A 17,523-nucleotide genomic window follows, 5' to 3' on the forward strand; every position below is an offset into this window, starting at 1 on the left:
ATATCAAACTTGTCAACCTTACTCAGTCACACTGGAGTCCGTGCACTGAGCGCCCACTTACGCATTCATCACTTTCACTCTTTTGGTTCCGATTGGTTTCTCTCAGGAACGCCCACCATAAACAGGATAAAATCTGTCAGTCATGGTTTAGGCTATTTGGAGGTAAAATTTGGCATACGGATTTTCTGCACTTCCGATGATTCAGAACAGCGAATCAATTCATGATTCAGTTCAATCTTGAGAACTAGGGATGGCGAAAACTTAAAAAAAAAAAAAAAAAACCCTTGACCAACCACCAAACCTCATTAGCCGGTTAAAGTCAGTTAACCGATGCAAACGGAGCGCCTTTTGGCGGATGCCGCCTTTTTCACGGCTGAATCGCGCAGATCCGATTTTTTTGGGGGGGGGGGGGGGGGCGTTGGAGTGTCTGATTATAATTTCAAAGTAAATTCTGTATTAAAATTACTAAATAAGTAAATGCCGTTACAGTCCATGAAACATAGGAAGTATGAGAAGAAAACAGTAAATGCGCGAAAGCTGCGCACTTTTGCGCAGCTTTCGCGCAAACGTGCACAGCTTTCTGATTTACTGTTTTCTTCTCATACTTATACTTCCTGTTTCATGGACTGTCACGGCATTTGCTTATTTAGTAATTTTAATACAGAATTTACTTTGAAATTATAATCAGACACTCCAACGCCCCCCCCCCCCCCCCCCAAAAAAAAAAAAAAAAAAAAAAATCGGATCTGCGCGATTCAGCCGTGAAAAAGGCGGCATCCGCCAAAAGGCGTGCCGTTTGCATATGTAAGCTAAAAAGCCTGTGTCTACATTTTTCTTTCACCGAGTGGCAGCTATCTTCAACTGGGGCGGGAGGGCGGGACATGACTGAATGGGTGTTTCTGATTTGTCAGCTGTCTCCCTTACACCGCATGGCATGCCCCAAGCGTTTACAACACAGAATTCCAGGTTCTCCGCTCCAAAACAATTTTTTTTTTTTTTAACCGACAACCAAAAAAAAAATAATAATTTAACCGGTTGACGTTGATTCGGTCAACCATTGGTCAAACGGTCATCGGTTAATATGCCTATTGAGAACTGCAACATTGATGATGAATGGTGCCTTTTATTTATTTTATTTTACTTCAACTCGATCCAGCCAAAGATCAGCTCAAGTTAGTGTAAATATTTCTTCTATTTCTGACGAGCAGATCGGTTGATACATGTGCACTGTAGTGCACATACAGGAAAAATGTCTGAGCAATCCCCCCCAGAGTTAAAAGTATTTTCCTCAAATTAGTTAATTTTGCTATATTTTGAGTTGAGTGTAAAATTTGGAGTTGGAGCGGGAGCAAAATTAGAGCAATTGTGTAACAGAGTTGGGTGTGGCTCTGAACTGAGTAAAATAGTACAAGAGTTAATTTGAAGACACACTGAATAGAGTCAAATCCCAAAATAAATGAAGCTGTTGTAAAAATCAGTTTTAGAACCGTGTTGGAATGTGTGAAAAAACATGACCTTACCCATTGTGACTTGACCTGATGGGATTAAGAGATGGTAGTGGGAGGGATTTTCACTCTTCTCATTGAATGGAATGGAAATTTTTACTCTCCTCATTGAATACCTCTCCCACTGCCAATCCTTTATCCCAAAACAATAGGACAAATTTTTTTGATGGCCAGTTACTTGTCCAAATCAATGGAGCAGATTTAAGTTTGTGCGCTTGATCCATTCCTAAACGCCAATTTATGCTGACAACGCAGTCCTCGCAGATTACGTCTGCGTAGCCCCCCCCCCTTCGCAGACGCTCTGCGCGCACCTCCCAAAAATTGTGACCACCGCAGAAGCCTTGCAGACAGCGTCACAGACAAGAGGGCTCTGATTGGTCCACTCTACATCCGCTGTACACGCACTTCCGCTTCCCTACTTTCCCGGTTTGGTTTGTTTTCACGACTGCCATTTTTAAAAACACGAGCGAAGATGGAGCAGCACGAAGAGCGGTTGATCGAGGAAGTGAGGAAGTACGTACATCTATACGACTCCAGTTCTAGTCATTATAAGTAACCGGAGGATAAACACTCCACTAACCACACCCACCAACTACTCCTAGCGATTTCGCGACTTCGCGCCCCCTTGCATTGTGGCGGTGAATAACATCGCGCACGCCTATTACTCCCCGCTCAACGATAAATTACAACTGTCTGTGAAAAGCTATCTGCGAAAGCCTTGTCGCAAGAGCATGCAGAGGCCCTAAAACTGAACAGAATCGCCTCAAGTGACCAAAACGGTTCGACAGAAGGGGTAAGGTCATGTTTTTTCACACATTCCACAGTTCCAAAGCTGCTTTTTACAACATCTTCGTTTATCTGTTTGTTTTTTCAAGTACAATCATGACATACATACTACAGAGAGATTACTGTAGCTGAACACAAAAAGAGAGTCGTATGACTTTGAAAATACGGTTTAGATTTGTAGAAATTGATAAAATCAGACCATGCCAAAATCAGAGTGCCAGAAGATACCCTCAAACCCCAGAAGGTTAAAAAAGGACAGATCTTTCTGTGGTGTGAATCTTGACAGCAATTAAGTTCCCAATTCATTAGCTTTTGATTTGTTTCAAAATTAGGAACAATTCAATAAACTGGAATTTAAGACATTGAAGGTATTCCTTCCTTAAAATCCCTCAGGAGGATTATACATTAATGTCTTTTCTGAGACAATAGGACCTTCAGCTCTCCCTCAAACCCTTTGAGATGCCGTTTGAGTCCTCAAAACCTTTCCCTGTACCTGACGAGTCGTGATGTAGCAGTGAATAAAGCGTCTCTGGTACACGGAGGTTAACACGCAAAATCACACTTCTGCCGTTTCTCACACTCCCACAAAGACACGGGTACAAACCTGAACATTCCTCACGCGAAAACATGAGCTCTGTCAAAGGCTGTGAGATGAGGATAAAGAAACCAGAGCTTACTGTGGTCACCTTCCTCTTAATGTTCTCCAGCAGGTGCTCCTGTCCACGGAGGAAGTACGGATGCTGGAATTCTGTATCGTCTTTCTCAGGCTTCACCAAGCCTCCCTGCTCGATGTGGACCACTTTACGGAAACCATCTGCACAAAGACAAGAGCAAACAAACAAAAACAGCAGCATCAGTCATCAAATATATAAAAACAGATTCTCTCTCTCTCCCTCACACACATAGTTCTCTTGAGACTTGAAACTATGCTAATTCATGGCACTGAATCATGGGAAATACCTGCAACGTGTCTTAGATTTGTTTCTACGTGACACACACACACACACACACACACACACACACACAAACAACTGTTCAATAAAGCACGTGTTTGGTACCTGGGTTCATAAGACTTACACATATTGAGCTGTCGAACAAAGCTGGCCATGTTGTTGTGCTTGAAGTATTTAGGAAGCACTTCTTTGGAGAACCTGCCCTGGTCGAACACATGGAAGCTGTTGCCGTTCTACAAAACCAAAGAGACGTGTTTTAGTTATTCTCGGAGCACATAAGTACAACATACCAAAGATCCTACAACCAACAGTGGAGTGGAGTGATTTGACTGTATGACATTAGGATCACTATATACAGCGAGTATGGAAAGTATTCAGCCATGGCCTAAAGGTTAGAGAAGCAGCTTTGGGACCAAAAAGGGCACTGGTTCAATTCCCTAGACTGACATGCCCTTCAGGCTCCTGTCGTACGTCGCTCTGGATAAGAGCGTCAGATAAATGCCTGCATTCACACACCTTTAATTTTGTGTCACGGATTAAATTCATTATGAATAAATATTACTTTTTGGCCATTAATGGACATATGATACTCCCTAATGTCAAAGGAAGAAAGAAACCCCCCCCCCCACACACACACACGTTAAGAAATGTCTGCATATTTATTAAATAATCAAAGACTGAAATTTAGAATATTACGTAGCCAAGTATTCAGACCCTCAGCTCCAGCACTCCACAGGGAGCTCAGGTGCATCCTGTTTGCTCTGAGTATCTTGCAATCTCTCAAGAACTTAACTGGAGCCCACTTATGGCAAATTCAAGCGATTGAACAGGATCTAGAAAAAAAAAAAAAAAAAAAGACACGCACCCGTGTGTGTAAGGTCCCACAATTCAAAATGCATATCAGCCCAAAAACCAAGTCATGGAGTCCAAACAAACAGACCTCCACAATCAAACGGTGTTGAGATACAGATCTGGATAAGGGTATGAAACCGGGTCTAAAGCTCTGAATGTTCCGAGGAGCACAGTGGGCTTGATCAAAGTGAAATGGAAGAAGTTACAGGACTCTTCTTATGGCCCTTTTCCACTACCCTTTTTCAGCTCACTTCAGCCCGACACGGCTCGCGTTTCGACTACCTCAGAGCAGCACGACTCGGCTCGCTTCAGCCTTACTCAGCACCCAAAACTCGCACGGTTTTGGAGTAGGGCTGAAGCGAGCCAAACCGAGCCGAGTGGGGCTAGGGGCGTGAGGAGACACTCCCCTGTGCACTGATTGGTGAGGAGGAGTGTCCTCACATGCCCACACATGCCCCGCGAGCGCGCTGGGATCTGTAAACACCGTAAAACCGGAAGGAGAAGAATTACGAATTACGAGAATTTCTGAAGCCTTATGCGCCTCGCCTCATCTATACGCTCTTGCCAGTATCTGTTGGCGTTGTCGGTGACAACAAGCCACAGCACCAAGACCAGCAACACTAACGACTCCATGTCCTCCATGTTTATTGTTTACTATCCGGGTCGTGAGACTACCGCTTAAAAGGTCACTGATGTCACCGTTTGCGCTGCCTAACGACATCACGTGACGTCCACCCACTTTCGCTAACTCCACCCAATGTGTCCACCCACTTCCAGCCAGCACGGTTCAGCGCGGTTGTAGTCGAAATGCAACTCCAACAGCCCCACTCAGCTCGACTCAGCTCGACTCAGCCCAACTCAGCACGACACGGCTCAGCCACGTTGGTAGTGGAAAAGCGGCATTAGTGCTCAGTAACTGGGCTCGACGGGTCAGTGAGGAGACCATGAGCTCAATGTCCTCTCCAACAGCGCTCCAGACGTCCTCCACAGAAAAGGGAGGACCTGACTGAACAGGGCTGTCCCCAAAGCGCGGATATACGGCGTGCCGCCGCGCTGACACTTGCACCAACCCCCCCCCAAAAAAAACAAAACAAACTGAACAATGCAGTGTATTTTCCGCACCCAAATATCTCCTATTCCCCTCTGAAAATGAGTAATAACTATATAAACAGGAAGATATTGTAATATATAGGTCTAGACTATCATAGGACTCAAACCAGAAGTGAAAAAGGGTTTCGCTGCGTGCACTGACTGCCATTCGTAACCATACATAAAACCATGTTCTAGGCGCTGGTCGCTAGATAGCGCTGTTGCGTGATTTGACCTCAACTCTGTTCCTGGCATCCTGGAATTGGAAAATGATGAGGCATGCTATGAAGTGTTTTAATTTCAAATCCAACTTTGCTCCTTGCATATTTGATAAATTTGAAAAAAAAAAAAAAACAGCAAATTTAATAATGTTGAATTGTGTCAAAATCAGCTCTAGCTGCCACCAGAATGCACTATTTGAAGTCTCCAATTTCAAAATTTTCCAGGGGAGCACGTCCCCGGACCCTCCTAGCAGCCTTTGGGGCCCTCTGAGTCGGGCCAGCCCTTATGGGCCGGGCTCTGCGTCAGCAGCACCGCTCTGATCATTTTTTTTTTTCTGGGGAAAGCGCTGCTGAAGATGTAAATAAGCACTGAAGCAGAAGTCTAAAGCAGGTTTTGGAGATTTACGCCTCCATAACGTTCATCTCAGGAGGTGAAGGGAAGCAAATCTACCGCACAACTATTTCACCCATACGAAGGTCTGGAGCAGATGTGTTACACCTGATCAGCTCAGATCTAGATTACTGCAGCCTAAAGCACTGAAACAGAAAAAAAAGGCCTGTCGGCTTGGGACGACAATTGACACGTCAGGGACATATTCCAGGTATAATACCAACTCTCTCAAATACCATCAGGTTTAATGATCTTAAATTAATGGATTAATTAAACATCTCTTGGAACAGTGCCTGCAGTGTTATGGTCCAGGAAAAAAAAAATTGGCCACGCCCCTTTGTCTTCCACCCCCCAAAACCTATGAGCGATACCATCATCCACTGTCGATATTTAGGAGGAATGATCAGATGACGGAACATCAAACTCGTATTTAAAAATGGTTCAGAAACATCTCGGCCTTCAGTTCGAGTCAGTGAGTGACGAAATCCTGAAATGCATTTCCAATCTCTGAATAACAGGTATGTAATTTTGTTAAAGTTTAACCAGTAAAATAATATGGCTACTTCATCGTGCACACAGTTGAACAGTTTCCATCAGTCCATTACTGGTTACTGGTGTATTCGTTATTTTAAAGGAGTGCATAAACGTAGATTATAGCCCTTCATCGATGCACAAAAACATGCAGCAGATCAATTCGCTTACTGATTAACAAAACAGTGGAATAAATCGTAAGCCACGGAGATGTTAAACAAGGCACATGTGGCTGGCTGTTGAGGAGACGTTACATCAGCTGAACCAGTCCAATCCATCAGACACCGAAAAGCTCCACACGGCACAGCCTGGCATGCTTACGTACACCTGACGTGCCTCGAATTACTGGATGGTCTGCTCTCAAAACAGCCTCAATTCTTCACGACATGGGTTCACAAGACATTGGAAACATTCCTTTGATATTCTGGTCCATGTTGACATGATTACGTCATGGATCCTGATTTGCTAACTGGGAAGGTCACTGAAGAACACTGAACTCACGGTCATGTTCTTGTGATATGGTGCATTATGATGCTGGATGCAGCTATTAGAAGATGGCAAATTGTGGCTGTGAAGGGCTGCACGTTGTCAACAACAATACCCAAACACACTATGGCATTCACGTGATGATTGATTGGTATTAACAGGCCCCAAGTGTGCCAGGAAAACATTCCCTACACCATTACACCACCTCTACCAACCTGGACTGTTGACACAAGGCAGGTTGGGTCCATCGATTCATGTTGTTGGTGCCAAATTCTGACATCTGTGTCTCAGCAGAAACTGAGATTCATCAGACCAGACTACATTTTTCCAGTTTTGGTGAGTCTGTGCCCACTGCAGCCTCAGATTTCTGTTCCTGACTGACAGCGGTAGAACCCGACTCGTTTTTCTGCTGTCTTTTACATTGAGATGGTTTACATTGAGATGCAGTCGGTGTTGCAGTTCATCCCAGAAGTGTCCAGTGGGGTTGAGTTCAGTACAAGATACTCCAGTTCTTCCACAGCCTCAGACAAACAAACTCACAGTCAAAAATGACACTAAGTGGAGGGGCGGGGTGAGACGGTGAGAAAGAGAAAAAAGGGACACACACACACAGAGAGAGAGAGAAAGGAACAGAGAGAAAAAAAAGACAGCAAGAAAGATGACAAGAGAGACAGAAAGCAGATGGCGAGAGAGACAGAAAGAGAAAAGTGACAGAGAAAGACAGAAAGGAGACAGCGAGAAAAAGGGACAGAGAGAAAGGAGAGAATTAGAAAGAGAGAAAAGGGAGAGAGAGAGAGAGGAGACAAAGAAAAAGGGAAAGGAGACAGCGAGAGAGACAGAAAAAAGGAGTCAATGAGAGACAGAAAAAGGGACAGAGAAAAAGGAGACAGTAAGAGGAACAGAAAGAGAAAGGAGACAGCAAGAAAAAGAGAAAAAAGGGACAGAGAGAGAAAGGAGATGGCGAGAGAGACAAAGAGAAAGGAGACCGAATTAGAAAGAGAAAGGAGAGTGAGAAAGAAAGAGAAAGGAGACAGAGAGAGAAAGGAGATGGCAAGAGAGACAAAGAGAAAGGAGACAGAATTAGAAAGAGAAAAGGGAGAGAGGAGACAAAGAAAAAGGGAAAGGAGGCAGCAAGAGAGACAGAAAAAGGGACAGAGAAAGACAGTAAGAGGAACAGAAAGAAAGGAGACAGCAAGAAAAAGAGAAAAAAGGGACAGAGAGAGAAAGGAGATGGCGAGAGAGACAATGAGAAAGGAGACCGAATTAGAAAGAGAAAGGAGAGTGAGAAAGAAAGAGAAAGGAGACGGTGAGAGATACAGCAAGGAGACAAAGAGAGAGAAAGGAGATGGCGAGAGACACAAAGAGAAAGGAGACAGAATTAGAAAGAGGAGAGAGAGAGAAAGACAGAAAGGAGACAAAGAGAAAGAAAAGGAGTCAATGAGAGAGAGAAAAAGGGACAGAGAAAGGAGATATGAGAGACAGAAAGACAGTAAGGAAGAGAGAGAGAGAGAGAGAGAGGCGTTGATACTGTGTGTGTTGCCTGTGCCTGCAGCGCACTGAAACACCGGCTCACTGCTTCAGCTCACTTTAAAGGAGATTACAGCCCAGAGCACACGCGCTCCTTAATCACTCACACACGTCACTTCCGGAGAGCCTCAACATATTTCAGTGTAATGACTCTATAAACAAACACAGCGCTGTCTAAAGCCATCAAGTAGCAGCTGGTGCTCCTCTTCAGCCAAAGCCATCATCAATAAACAAACAGCTCAGCAGCACTGATTTAAATAAACAAAACATTTAACTAAAAAGCACCATGAATAACAGTGACAGCAGCAAACCGCTAACACCGCTGCGGGCTCGGCTCGGGTCGGCTCGGCTCAGTAACTTCACCGGGCTCACTCGGAACACTGCTGTTCGTTAGCTGGCTAGGCTAAGCTAGGCTAGGCTAGCGAGTACTGAACTTACTGGACTCCAGCAGATTAAGGGGTCGGTCTCTGGATCATCGACCAGCGTCCACAGTTTGGTGAGGAAAGCAGGCACGTTGCTCCCAGGCAGCAGCACAGAGCCGGCGGGGTGAAACTCCATGTCCGAGAGCGGGATAAAGCAGCTCGCTTCAGGTCAGGCCGCGGAGTTCGCGCACTAGCTACAACAGATAAGCGACAGCATTAGCTCGATGGCTAAACAAGCTAACAGAGAAACCCGTTTAACTAAAATATAAACTCTGAGCACGGGCTCGCCGTGAGCGGCACTTCAGTCTGTTTCCTCCCGGTGTTCCGTGTCCCAGTCCGCGGCATGCAGCTCATACCGAAGCGGATAAACCCTCAGCTCAGTCCAGCAGCGCTCCGGGGAAACTCCCACCACAACACCCGCTCCATCAACTGCGTAGGGAACAGCCGCCGCACAGGCGCGTGCGAGTCGCCGTTTTGTGACGTCACTAATACGCGCTGAAATAAACTTTTGTTCAGGCACGAAAATAAAAAGCAACCGCGCTCGCGGAAACGGTTTACTCAGCGCATGTATTTTATATGAATTTAAGACCAAACGCAGTTAATTTAATTTATTTTGTTAGTTACTTCCAGTAGTTTCACATTTGACCTTTCTCCTTCCGCCTCAAACGTCAACGAACTTTTATTTTTAATTGTTAAGTGAATTCCTCATGACAGCAAATACTCGGCTGTTTTTATTAGGAATTGTCCTTGTATATTAATGATATATAATAACAGCTCACAATCGTTTCTGAACGTTTTGGAGATGATTTTAACCTTTGACCTCTGACCTCATTGAGACCCACGTGGTAGCAGCAGCAGCAGGTCCGGCGTGTGTGAGCGGGGAGCCGAGCCGAAGCGCAGCAGCACGGCGCGATGAGTAAACTTACAGCCAAGAAAAGAAACGTTGAGGAAGAAGAGGAAGAAGTAAGAGCGTTAATATCTTAAACTTAGCGGGCAGAGAGTCTCAAACACACAACACAGCCATACAACGGGTTATAATCACATAACAGTCAGCGCTGGGGAGCTGCTCAGGAGGGCATCAGACCGATACAGCCTGTCTCTCTCTCTATATATATAGTGTGTGTATAGTGTGTGTATGTATAGTGTGTATAGTGTGTGTATGTATAGTGTGTATATGTATATAGTGTGTGTATAGTGTGTATGTATATAGTGTGTGTATGTATAGTGTGTATATGTGTATAGTGTGTATGTATATAGTGTGTATAGTGTGTGTGTGTATAGTGTGTATAGTGTGTGTGTGTATAGTGTGTATAGTGTGTGTATGTGTATAGTGTGTGTATAGTGTGTATGTGTGTATAGTGTGTATGTATATAGTGTGTGTATGTATAGTGTGTGTATAGTGTGTATGTATATAGTGTGTATAGTGTGTGTGTGTATAGTGTGTGTGTGTATAGTGTGTGTATGTATAGTGTGTGTATGTATAGTGTGTGTATGTGTATAGTGTGTGTATGTGTATAGTGTGTATAGTGTGTGTGTGTATATGTGTATAGTGTGTGTGTATGTATAGTGTGTATGTATATAGTGTGTATATGTGTATAGTGTGTGTATGTATAGTGTGTATGTGTGTATAGTGTGTATGTATATAGTGTGTGTATAGTGTGTGTGTGTATAGTGTGTATGTGTGTATAGTGTGTGTATGTGTATAGTGTGTGTATGTATAGTGTGTGTATGTGTATAGTGTGTGTATGTATATAGTTTGTGTGAATGTATATAGTGTGTGTGTCTGTCTGTATACTGTGTGTTTGTCTGTCTGTATATTGTGTGCATGTATATAGTGTGTGTCTGTCTGTCTGTATATTGAGTATGTATGTATATATACATACATACATACATACAGGCACACATAGACACATTATATACAGTACATACACACACACACACACACACACACACACACACACACACGTGTGTGTGTGTGAATGTATATAATTTGTGTCTATGTGTGCCTGTATGTATATGTGTATACACTACCGTTCAAAAGTTTGGGGTCACTTTGAAATTTCCTTATTTTTGAAAGAAAAGCACTGTTCTTTTCAATGAAGATCACTTTAAACTAATCAGAAATACACTCTATATGGTCTAGAGTGTTGCGACTATACAACCCCGATTCCAAAAAAGTTGGGACAAAGTACAAATTGTAAATAAAAACGGAATGCAATAATTTACAAATCTCAAAAACTGATATTGTATTCACAATAGAACATAGACAACATATCAAATGTCGAAAGTGAGACATTTTGAAATTTCATGCCAAATATTGGCTCATTTGAAATTTCATGACAGCAACACATCTCAAAAAAGTTGGGACAGGGGCAATAAGAGGCTGGAAAAGTTAAAGGGACAAAAAAGGAACAGCTGGAGGGCCAAATTGCAACTCATTAGGTCAATTGGCAATAGGTCATTAACATGACTGGGTATAAAAAGAGCATCTTGGAGCGGCAGCGGCTCTCAGAAGTAAAGATGGGAAGAGGATCACCAATCCCCCTAATTCTGCGCCGACAAATAGTGGAGCAATATCAGAAAGGAGTTCGACAGTGTAAAATTGCAAAGAGTTTGAACATATCATCATCTACAGTGCATAATATCATCAAAAGATTCAGAGAATCTGGAAGAATCTCTGTGCGTAAGGGTCAAGGCCGGAAAACCATACTGGGTGCCCGTGATCTTCGGGCCCTTAGACGGCACTGCATCACATACAGGCATGCTTCTGGATTGGAAATCACAAAATGGGCTCAGGAATATTTCCAGAGAACATTATCTGTGAACACAATTCACCGTGCCATCCGCCGTCGCCAGCTAAAACTCTATAGTTCAAAGAAGAAGCCGTATCTAAACATGATCCAGAAGCGCAGACGTCTTCTCTGGGCCAAGGCTCATTTAAAATGGACTGTGGCAAAGTGGAAAACTGTTCTGTGGTCAGAAGAATCAAAATTTGAAGTTCTTTATGGAAATCAGGGACGCCGTGTCATTCGGACTAAAGAGGAGAAGGACGACCCAAGTTGTTATCAGCGCTCAGTTCAGAAGCCTGCATCTCTGATGGTATGGGGTTGCATTAGTGCGTGTGGCATGGGCAGCTTACACATCTGGAAAGACACCATCAATGCTGAAAGGTATATCCAGGTTCTAGAGCAACATATGCTCCCATCCAGACGACGTCCCTTTCAGGGAAGACCTTGCATTTTCCAACATGCCAATGCCAAACCACATACTGCATCAATTACAGCATCATGGCTGCGTAGAAGGGTCCGGGTACTGAACTGGCCAGCCTGCAGTCCAGATCTTTCACCCATAGAAAACATTTGGCGCATCATAAAACGGAAGATACGACAAAAAAGACCTAAGACAGTTGAGCAACTAGAATCCTACATTAGACAAGAATGGGTTAACATTCCTATCCCTAAACTTGAGCAACTTGTCTCCTCAGTCCCCAGACGTTTACAGACTGTTGTAAAGAGAAAAGGGGATGTCTCACAGTGGTAAACATGGCCTTGTCCCAACTTTTTTGAGATGTGTTGTTGTCATGAAATTTAAAATCACCTAATTTTTCTCTTTAAATGATACATTTTCTCAGTTTAAACATTTGATATGCCATCTATGTTCTATTCTGAATAAAATATGGAATTTTGAAACTTCCACATCATTGCATTCCGTTTTTATTGGTACTTTGTCCCAACGTGTGGTGTGTGTGTTTTTACTGCGATAGTGTTTAGAGTTAAATGTAGACACTTTGGGATGTGTATATGATCAGATCTCGCTGACTGGGTGCAGGTACTCTGCTGTGTGCATTAGAACTGCAAACTGAAGGGAGCATGCAGTCATTGTACCTCATTTAAACTTCTGAATCAGCTCCTCATGGCACTGTCAAGGTGTTCTGAATTTACCGTGGGGTGAAAAACTCCATGGTTAAAGTGACGTCCTGTTTATTTTGCAGCTCTTCACTCCACAGAGTGGTCATCTTGATGAAGGGATCGATGATCTCTCAGACAGTGAGGAGAGTGTCTTCTCCGGGCTTGAAGATTCTGGAAGTGATGATGAGAGTGATGATGATGAAGAAGAGGCAGAAGAAGTTAATTCTGCGGAAGAAGAGGTGGATATTAATGAAAATGGGAAGAGCATGAATGAAGCAGAAAGTACCGAGCCTTCCACCAAGGCTGGAGGTAAACCTCAGGTATGGTCCGTTATTTTCAAATAATATGACGAGTTGCTTTTCTCAGTATTTAAGTACATGATGGCATACAAAAAACCTCTGTTTTGGCTTGAGACTTGTATATAGTGTAGCACTTTTCACTTTCTCATGGAGGTCGTACCAATCAGAGGAAATGTTCAGACCATAGCTGTAGTGGGTGAAGGAGAGAGGAGTGGAGTGGAGTAAATGTTTCTCTGATGGATTAAACGGTTAACTCGCTGAATAAACAGGATGGCCTTGTAAAGTCCGCGTCAGTCAGCTTGATCGTATAGAGAGGAGTCTTGACTGCAAGTGTTCTTTGTATCTTGAAGGATGGTGGGTCAAGTTGCACAGTGCTAGAACGTTGAAGGAAATGCACTGGTGAAGCTCTGCTGCTGGAGTTCTTCCGTTTATAACTTTTAAAATGTCCATCACTGGCTCGGTCTGCCTCTGGCAGGTTGTCGTTGTGTCTTCCACAAAGGCAATAAAACTAGATGATTCTCGCAGGTGTTTTGAATCCCGTATGAACCAACGCTGCCTGGAAGCCCCGGCCTCTTCCCTTCAATCTCATAAGCTCTCAGCTATTGGCTCAGTGGTGTGTCCTCGCTTTCTGTCAAAGTAAATGGAGACTGAGTTCATTAATATGAAACAAAATCTGTCTGGGTGCAGTGTTTCCCACAGACCAGGTAGCAATTTGTGGTGCTCCACTGTGCCGATGAGGGAATTGTGCACGATGGTGTCGTGGCGGTCGGTGGAGTCGGTCATTGGGGTGTATGCAAAGTGTTTACAGCGGGCGGTGTTCAAACACACAGTATTTTTCTTCAGAGTCACCTGCTGGGACTATTTTAAAGCTACAAGAAGCATTTGAGATTATTCAGTTCAATCTAAATTCTAAGTTCTTTAAGAGAAGACAGCTAAAACAATTTTTACCAGAACCCTGCCTGGTTTCATTCCTCGACCCAACTTTACATTACAGGGCAGGCCATTAGTTTGCTGGGCTTGATGTTGGTGGAAAACCTGTCTTTTAAATTTATGAAAATTACTCACCAAAATTGAAGTTAAAGTTTAGTTTTTACTAGAGATGCACCGATTGTGATTTTTTGGGCCATTTCTGATTTTCCATGGAGTGTGACCTGCCGATACCGATTTTGGCCGATTCCGATTTCATTTTTTCAAACCACTTCACAGCACACACAGACTATTTTCTTTTTATCTTTTCTTTAATAGCACATTCTGCCAGATTTTCAGTAATAAATTTTCAACACCTCAAAGGTTGAAAACAAACAAAAAGACATTGTTCTTTGTAAAATCTTTCTTCATGTTTGGTATTAACATATATTAATTCCTGAAATAGGAAATTCATACAAACATTTTTTTCGTTTCCCATCCAATATCTGGCACAAAAACAACTTCCCCCTCATATATTATTTGCCTACTGCTATGGAACACACTTTCATAAGCCTATTTAGATCTGAAAACTTATGCCTTATGGAACAACCCATTTCTTCATTCAGTATCAAAATACAAAAATAATTTCCAGTAGGGCTGTAACGATACACCCAACTCACGATTCGATTCGTATCGCGATTTTTGACCCACGATTCGATACGCCCACGATTTTTTTTAAAAATGTTTTTTAAAAGTAGTAAATTTGACTTATTAACACTTACTTACTTACATTAACTATTTAATAACAAATAATTCAGACCACTGCAGAGAATGAGTAATATGTATGCAAAAATGAACAAATGTATATCCAAAGATTGTTTTATTTCTCAAAATAATACTGTTGAGCCGGAAGCTCTGTTTTTTTCGGTTCTGAAAGTCATTTTTCCAAATCGTGTAAATCCGTTAAGATTTTTTTTGGGGGGGTGGCGCTCTCACTGTCTCACTCTCATAGGGCCAATGATTTTCTGTGATCGCGGAAAACAGATGGAAATTACGGAATTTTTATGGTGAAACATTGCTCGCGTGTCAAAATGTAACTGCCGCAGAAGGCTTCCGCCCAAGCAGACATGCCTTTCCGGTCAAGTGATTGTGATTGGCTTGTGGCACACCTAGCCAGCCAATGAGCTGCTTGTTTACAGATTCGCTCCCCGCGTCGCAACCAGAATGGCGACCGCTTAAAAGAAATGAATGCTCTGCCAGTGGCGAGTGTGGACGTTGCGTGACTCGCAGAAGATTGTCGCAGGTCGGCGAAAAAACGACTTACTAATAGATATAAAAAATAAAAGTAATTTAAGTAAGTTTAAAATGTAATTTAAATAAAAAGTAAAGTATTCATAAATTGAAGTTTGGAAGCACCTCTGTTTTTGGGCTGAGGAGAAGTTTGAAAGGGTGTACCGCGATTCTGCCTTCTTGTATTGCGACACGGATCGTGGCTCTGCGTATTTCGATTTCGATACGCATATCGTTACAGCCCTAATTTCCAGTCATACTTGTACCATAGCCATTCTATCGTCTTTGTCAAATGTGTATTTGTAGAGTAATTTCCAATGGAATCAAGTGCAACCAAGATCGTAAAACAAACAAAAAGACACCTTTTTTTTCTGTCTCTCTTTGTACAAATCTAACTAGATGTTTGGTAATAGGCTAACGTATTAATTCCTGTAATGGGAAATTCGCACAACCACAAACATTTTCTTCATTTCACATCCAATATCTGGCACACAAAAAATCCACTATATTTGGATATGGGTCAGTCCATGAAATGGGGTTACCAAAATGTGACATAGAGGGAGTCACTTAAAACAATTTACAACTGAAAACAACTTTTATTTCCATGAAGCATTGACCATATAAGAAAATATAACATAGTTGTTAAGATAACTCCTGCTCTACAATGTATGATAAAATCCATAAATATTTACCCGGTTGCTAATGTAACAAGGACACGAACAAGCTTTTAAAAATAAAGGAAAAATATTGATAAAATCAATTTTTTGCTTTTATTTGCTTACTTTAAACATTAACACTGAATAAGAATTCATTAGAAATATTAGTTCAACATCATAAACACTGAAAATATGAAATACCAGTATTTCACAAACTTCATAAAATCTCTTTAAGATTTGAACAATAACAACAGTCATTAACAGGAAACAGTTTCATCCTATATGGGGTAAATGAGATTATTGAATTCATTACTTTACTTAGTCACACTTGTATCTGCACTTCTCGAGAGCACGTGTTGTGGTGTGTGAGATCCTGCGAGAAGTTAATACCATCAGTTCAGCTGACCTAGATTGAGTAAATAGGTCTCGCAGGTTGTGAACGAACCAGGAAGTGAGTGGACGCTAAGTTAGGATGTGAGAAAAAACATCGATAATTTCTTTTATTGCCGTTTGTTTAAATTTCTTTCTACCTACATCGTTTTATAGTATATTCTTCTCATTATCTGTAGCCGCTTTATCCTTCTACAGGGTCGCAGGCAAGCTGGAGCCTATCCCAGCTGACTACGGGCGAAAGGCGGGGTACACCCTGGACAAGTCGCCAGGTCATCACAGGGCTGACACATAGACACAGACAACCATTCACACTCACATTCACACCTACGCTCAATTTAGAGTCACCAGTTAACCTAACCTGCATGTCTTTGGACTGTGGGGGAAACCGGAGCACCCGGAGGAAACCCACGCGGACACGGGGAGAACATGCAAACTCCGCACAGAAAGCCCCAAGTAGCTCAGCAGAAATTGCATAAACTAGGTAGTGTAGCTCGATTCCGAGAAATCAAGTTCAATTCAATTTCAGCCGAATTAAGGTGTATACATGGCATTTTGAACTTCGATTTCAGTCGAGCAACGGCAGAAATTCGATTCTCTCTACGTGCATGTAAACGTAGTGACTGATGCTTGACCCCTCCCCCCTCCCGCGTCCTCTCACTTTACCTCAGAGTCTCTGCCAACTTCATCACAGATTATTTCACCTTTTTCACTCCAAGTTAGTTTTAATTTTCGCTCAAAACTTTTCCCACAGCGTGGATGTAAGGGAATTATACACAATTTTGATTTGTTTATTCAATATTAAAATGTTAGTGCAAATAATACATACTTGCCAACTTTTCAAAATTCTCATGAGGGAGAAAAGTGCATGAAAGACATTTTCAATTGGCCGAGGGTCTGATGCGCGGGTGAAATGATAAAAACAGTGGAGCCCAATTAATTGCAAACGCATTTTTTGTGAATGTTGTTGAGTGAAAAAGTGATTTTTTTTATTCTTGCATATGAAAATCCTCGAGTGAGTGAACACTGTACAGTTCTGTATATGAGTCAATTTCACAGAAAACGTATTTTTTTGTCCGGACGTGTTTTGTTTACATTTTGAGATTTCTAAAACCTTTTTATGGTCTCATATGATAAAACATTATCAGTTCTACCTTGCATTTCAAAATTTGACTACTTTGGTTCATAAATGTGCATTTTGTAGCAAATTTTAGGGTCGAAAATGAGCGAAAATGGCTGTTCCACTGAAAAGAGACTTTTTTTTCAGACATGATTCTTAATGTTAGACAAAGGTGGAATTGAAACTTTTTC

The 17,523-nt window shown here is 42.3% G+C and overlaps 2 protein-coding genes across 7 annotated transcripts in view; one reads left to right on the forward strand and one right to left on the reverse strand.

The window, feature by feature from the left end:
- The window catches only part of hsf1 (heat shock transcription factor 1), a 69,419-nt gene extending 60,212 nt beyond the window's left edge, over nt 1–9,207 (reverse strand). For 5 of the 6 annotated variants that reach the window (XM_060943166.1, XM_060943167.1, XM_060943165.1 and 2 more), the window contains exons 1-3: nt 8,780–9,207; nt 3,369–3,477; nt 2,969–3,105 (exon numbers count right to left, since the gene is read on the reverse strand). In XM_060943166.1, coding sequence (XP_060799149.1) covers nt 2,969–3,105; nt 3,369–3,477; nt 8,780–8,899 — 366 coding nt within the window. In that variant the 5' untranslated portion in view covers nt 8,900–9,207. The remainder of the gene's footprint in view (nt 1–2,968; nt 3,106–3,368; nt 3,478–8,779) is intronic. The other variant, XM_060943164.1, reaches the window with a different exon arrangement.
- Nucleotides 9,208–9,468: 261 nt separating this feature from the next.
- The window catches only part of bop1 (BOP1 ribosomal biogenesis factor), a 137,562-nt gene continuing 129,507 nt past the window's right edge, over nt 9,469–17,523 (forward strand). The window contains exons 1-2 of the mRNA XM_060943161.1: nt 9,469–9,726; nt 12,755–12,991. Of these exons, the coding sequence (XP_060799144.1) occupies nt 9,676–9,726; nt 12,755–12,991 (288 nt within the window). The 5' untranslated portion in view covers nt 9,469–9,675. The remainder of the gene's footprint in view (nt 9,727–12,754; nt 12,992–17,523) is intronic.

The sequence above is a fragment of the Neoarius graeffei genome, chromosome 16, assembly GCF_027579695.1.
Source record: "Neoarius graeffei isolate fNeoGra1 chromosome 16, fNeoGra1.pri, whole genome shotgun sequence".
In the NCBI taxonomy this organism is placed as follows: Eukaryota; Metazoa; Chordata; class Actinopteri; order Siluriformes; family Ariidae; genus Neoarius; species Neoarius graeffei.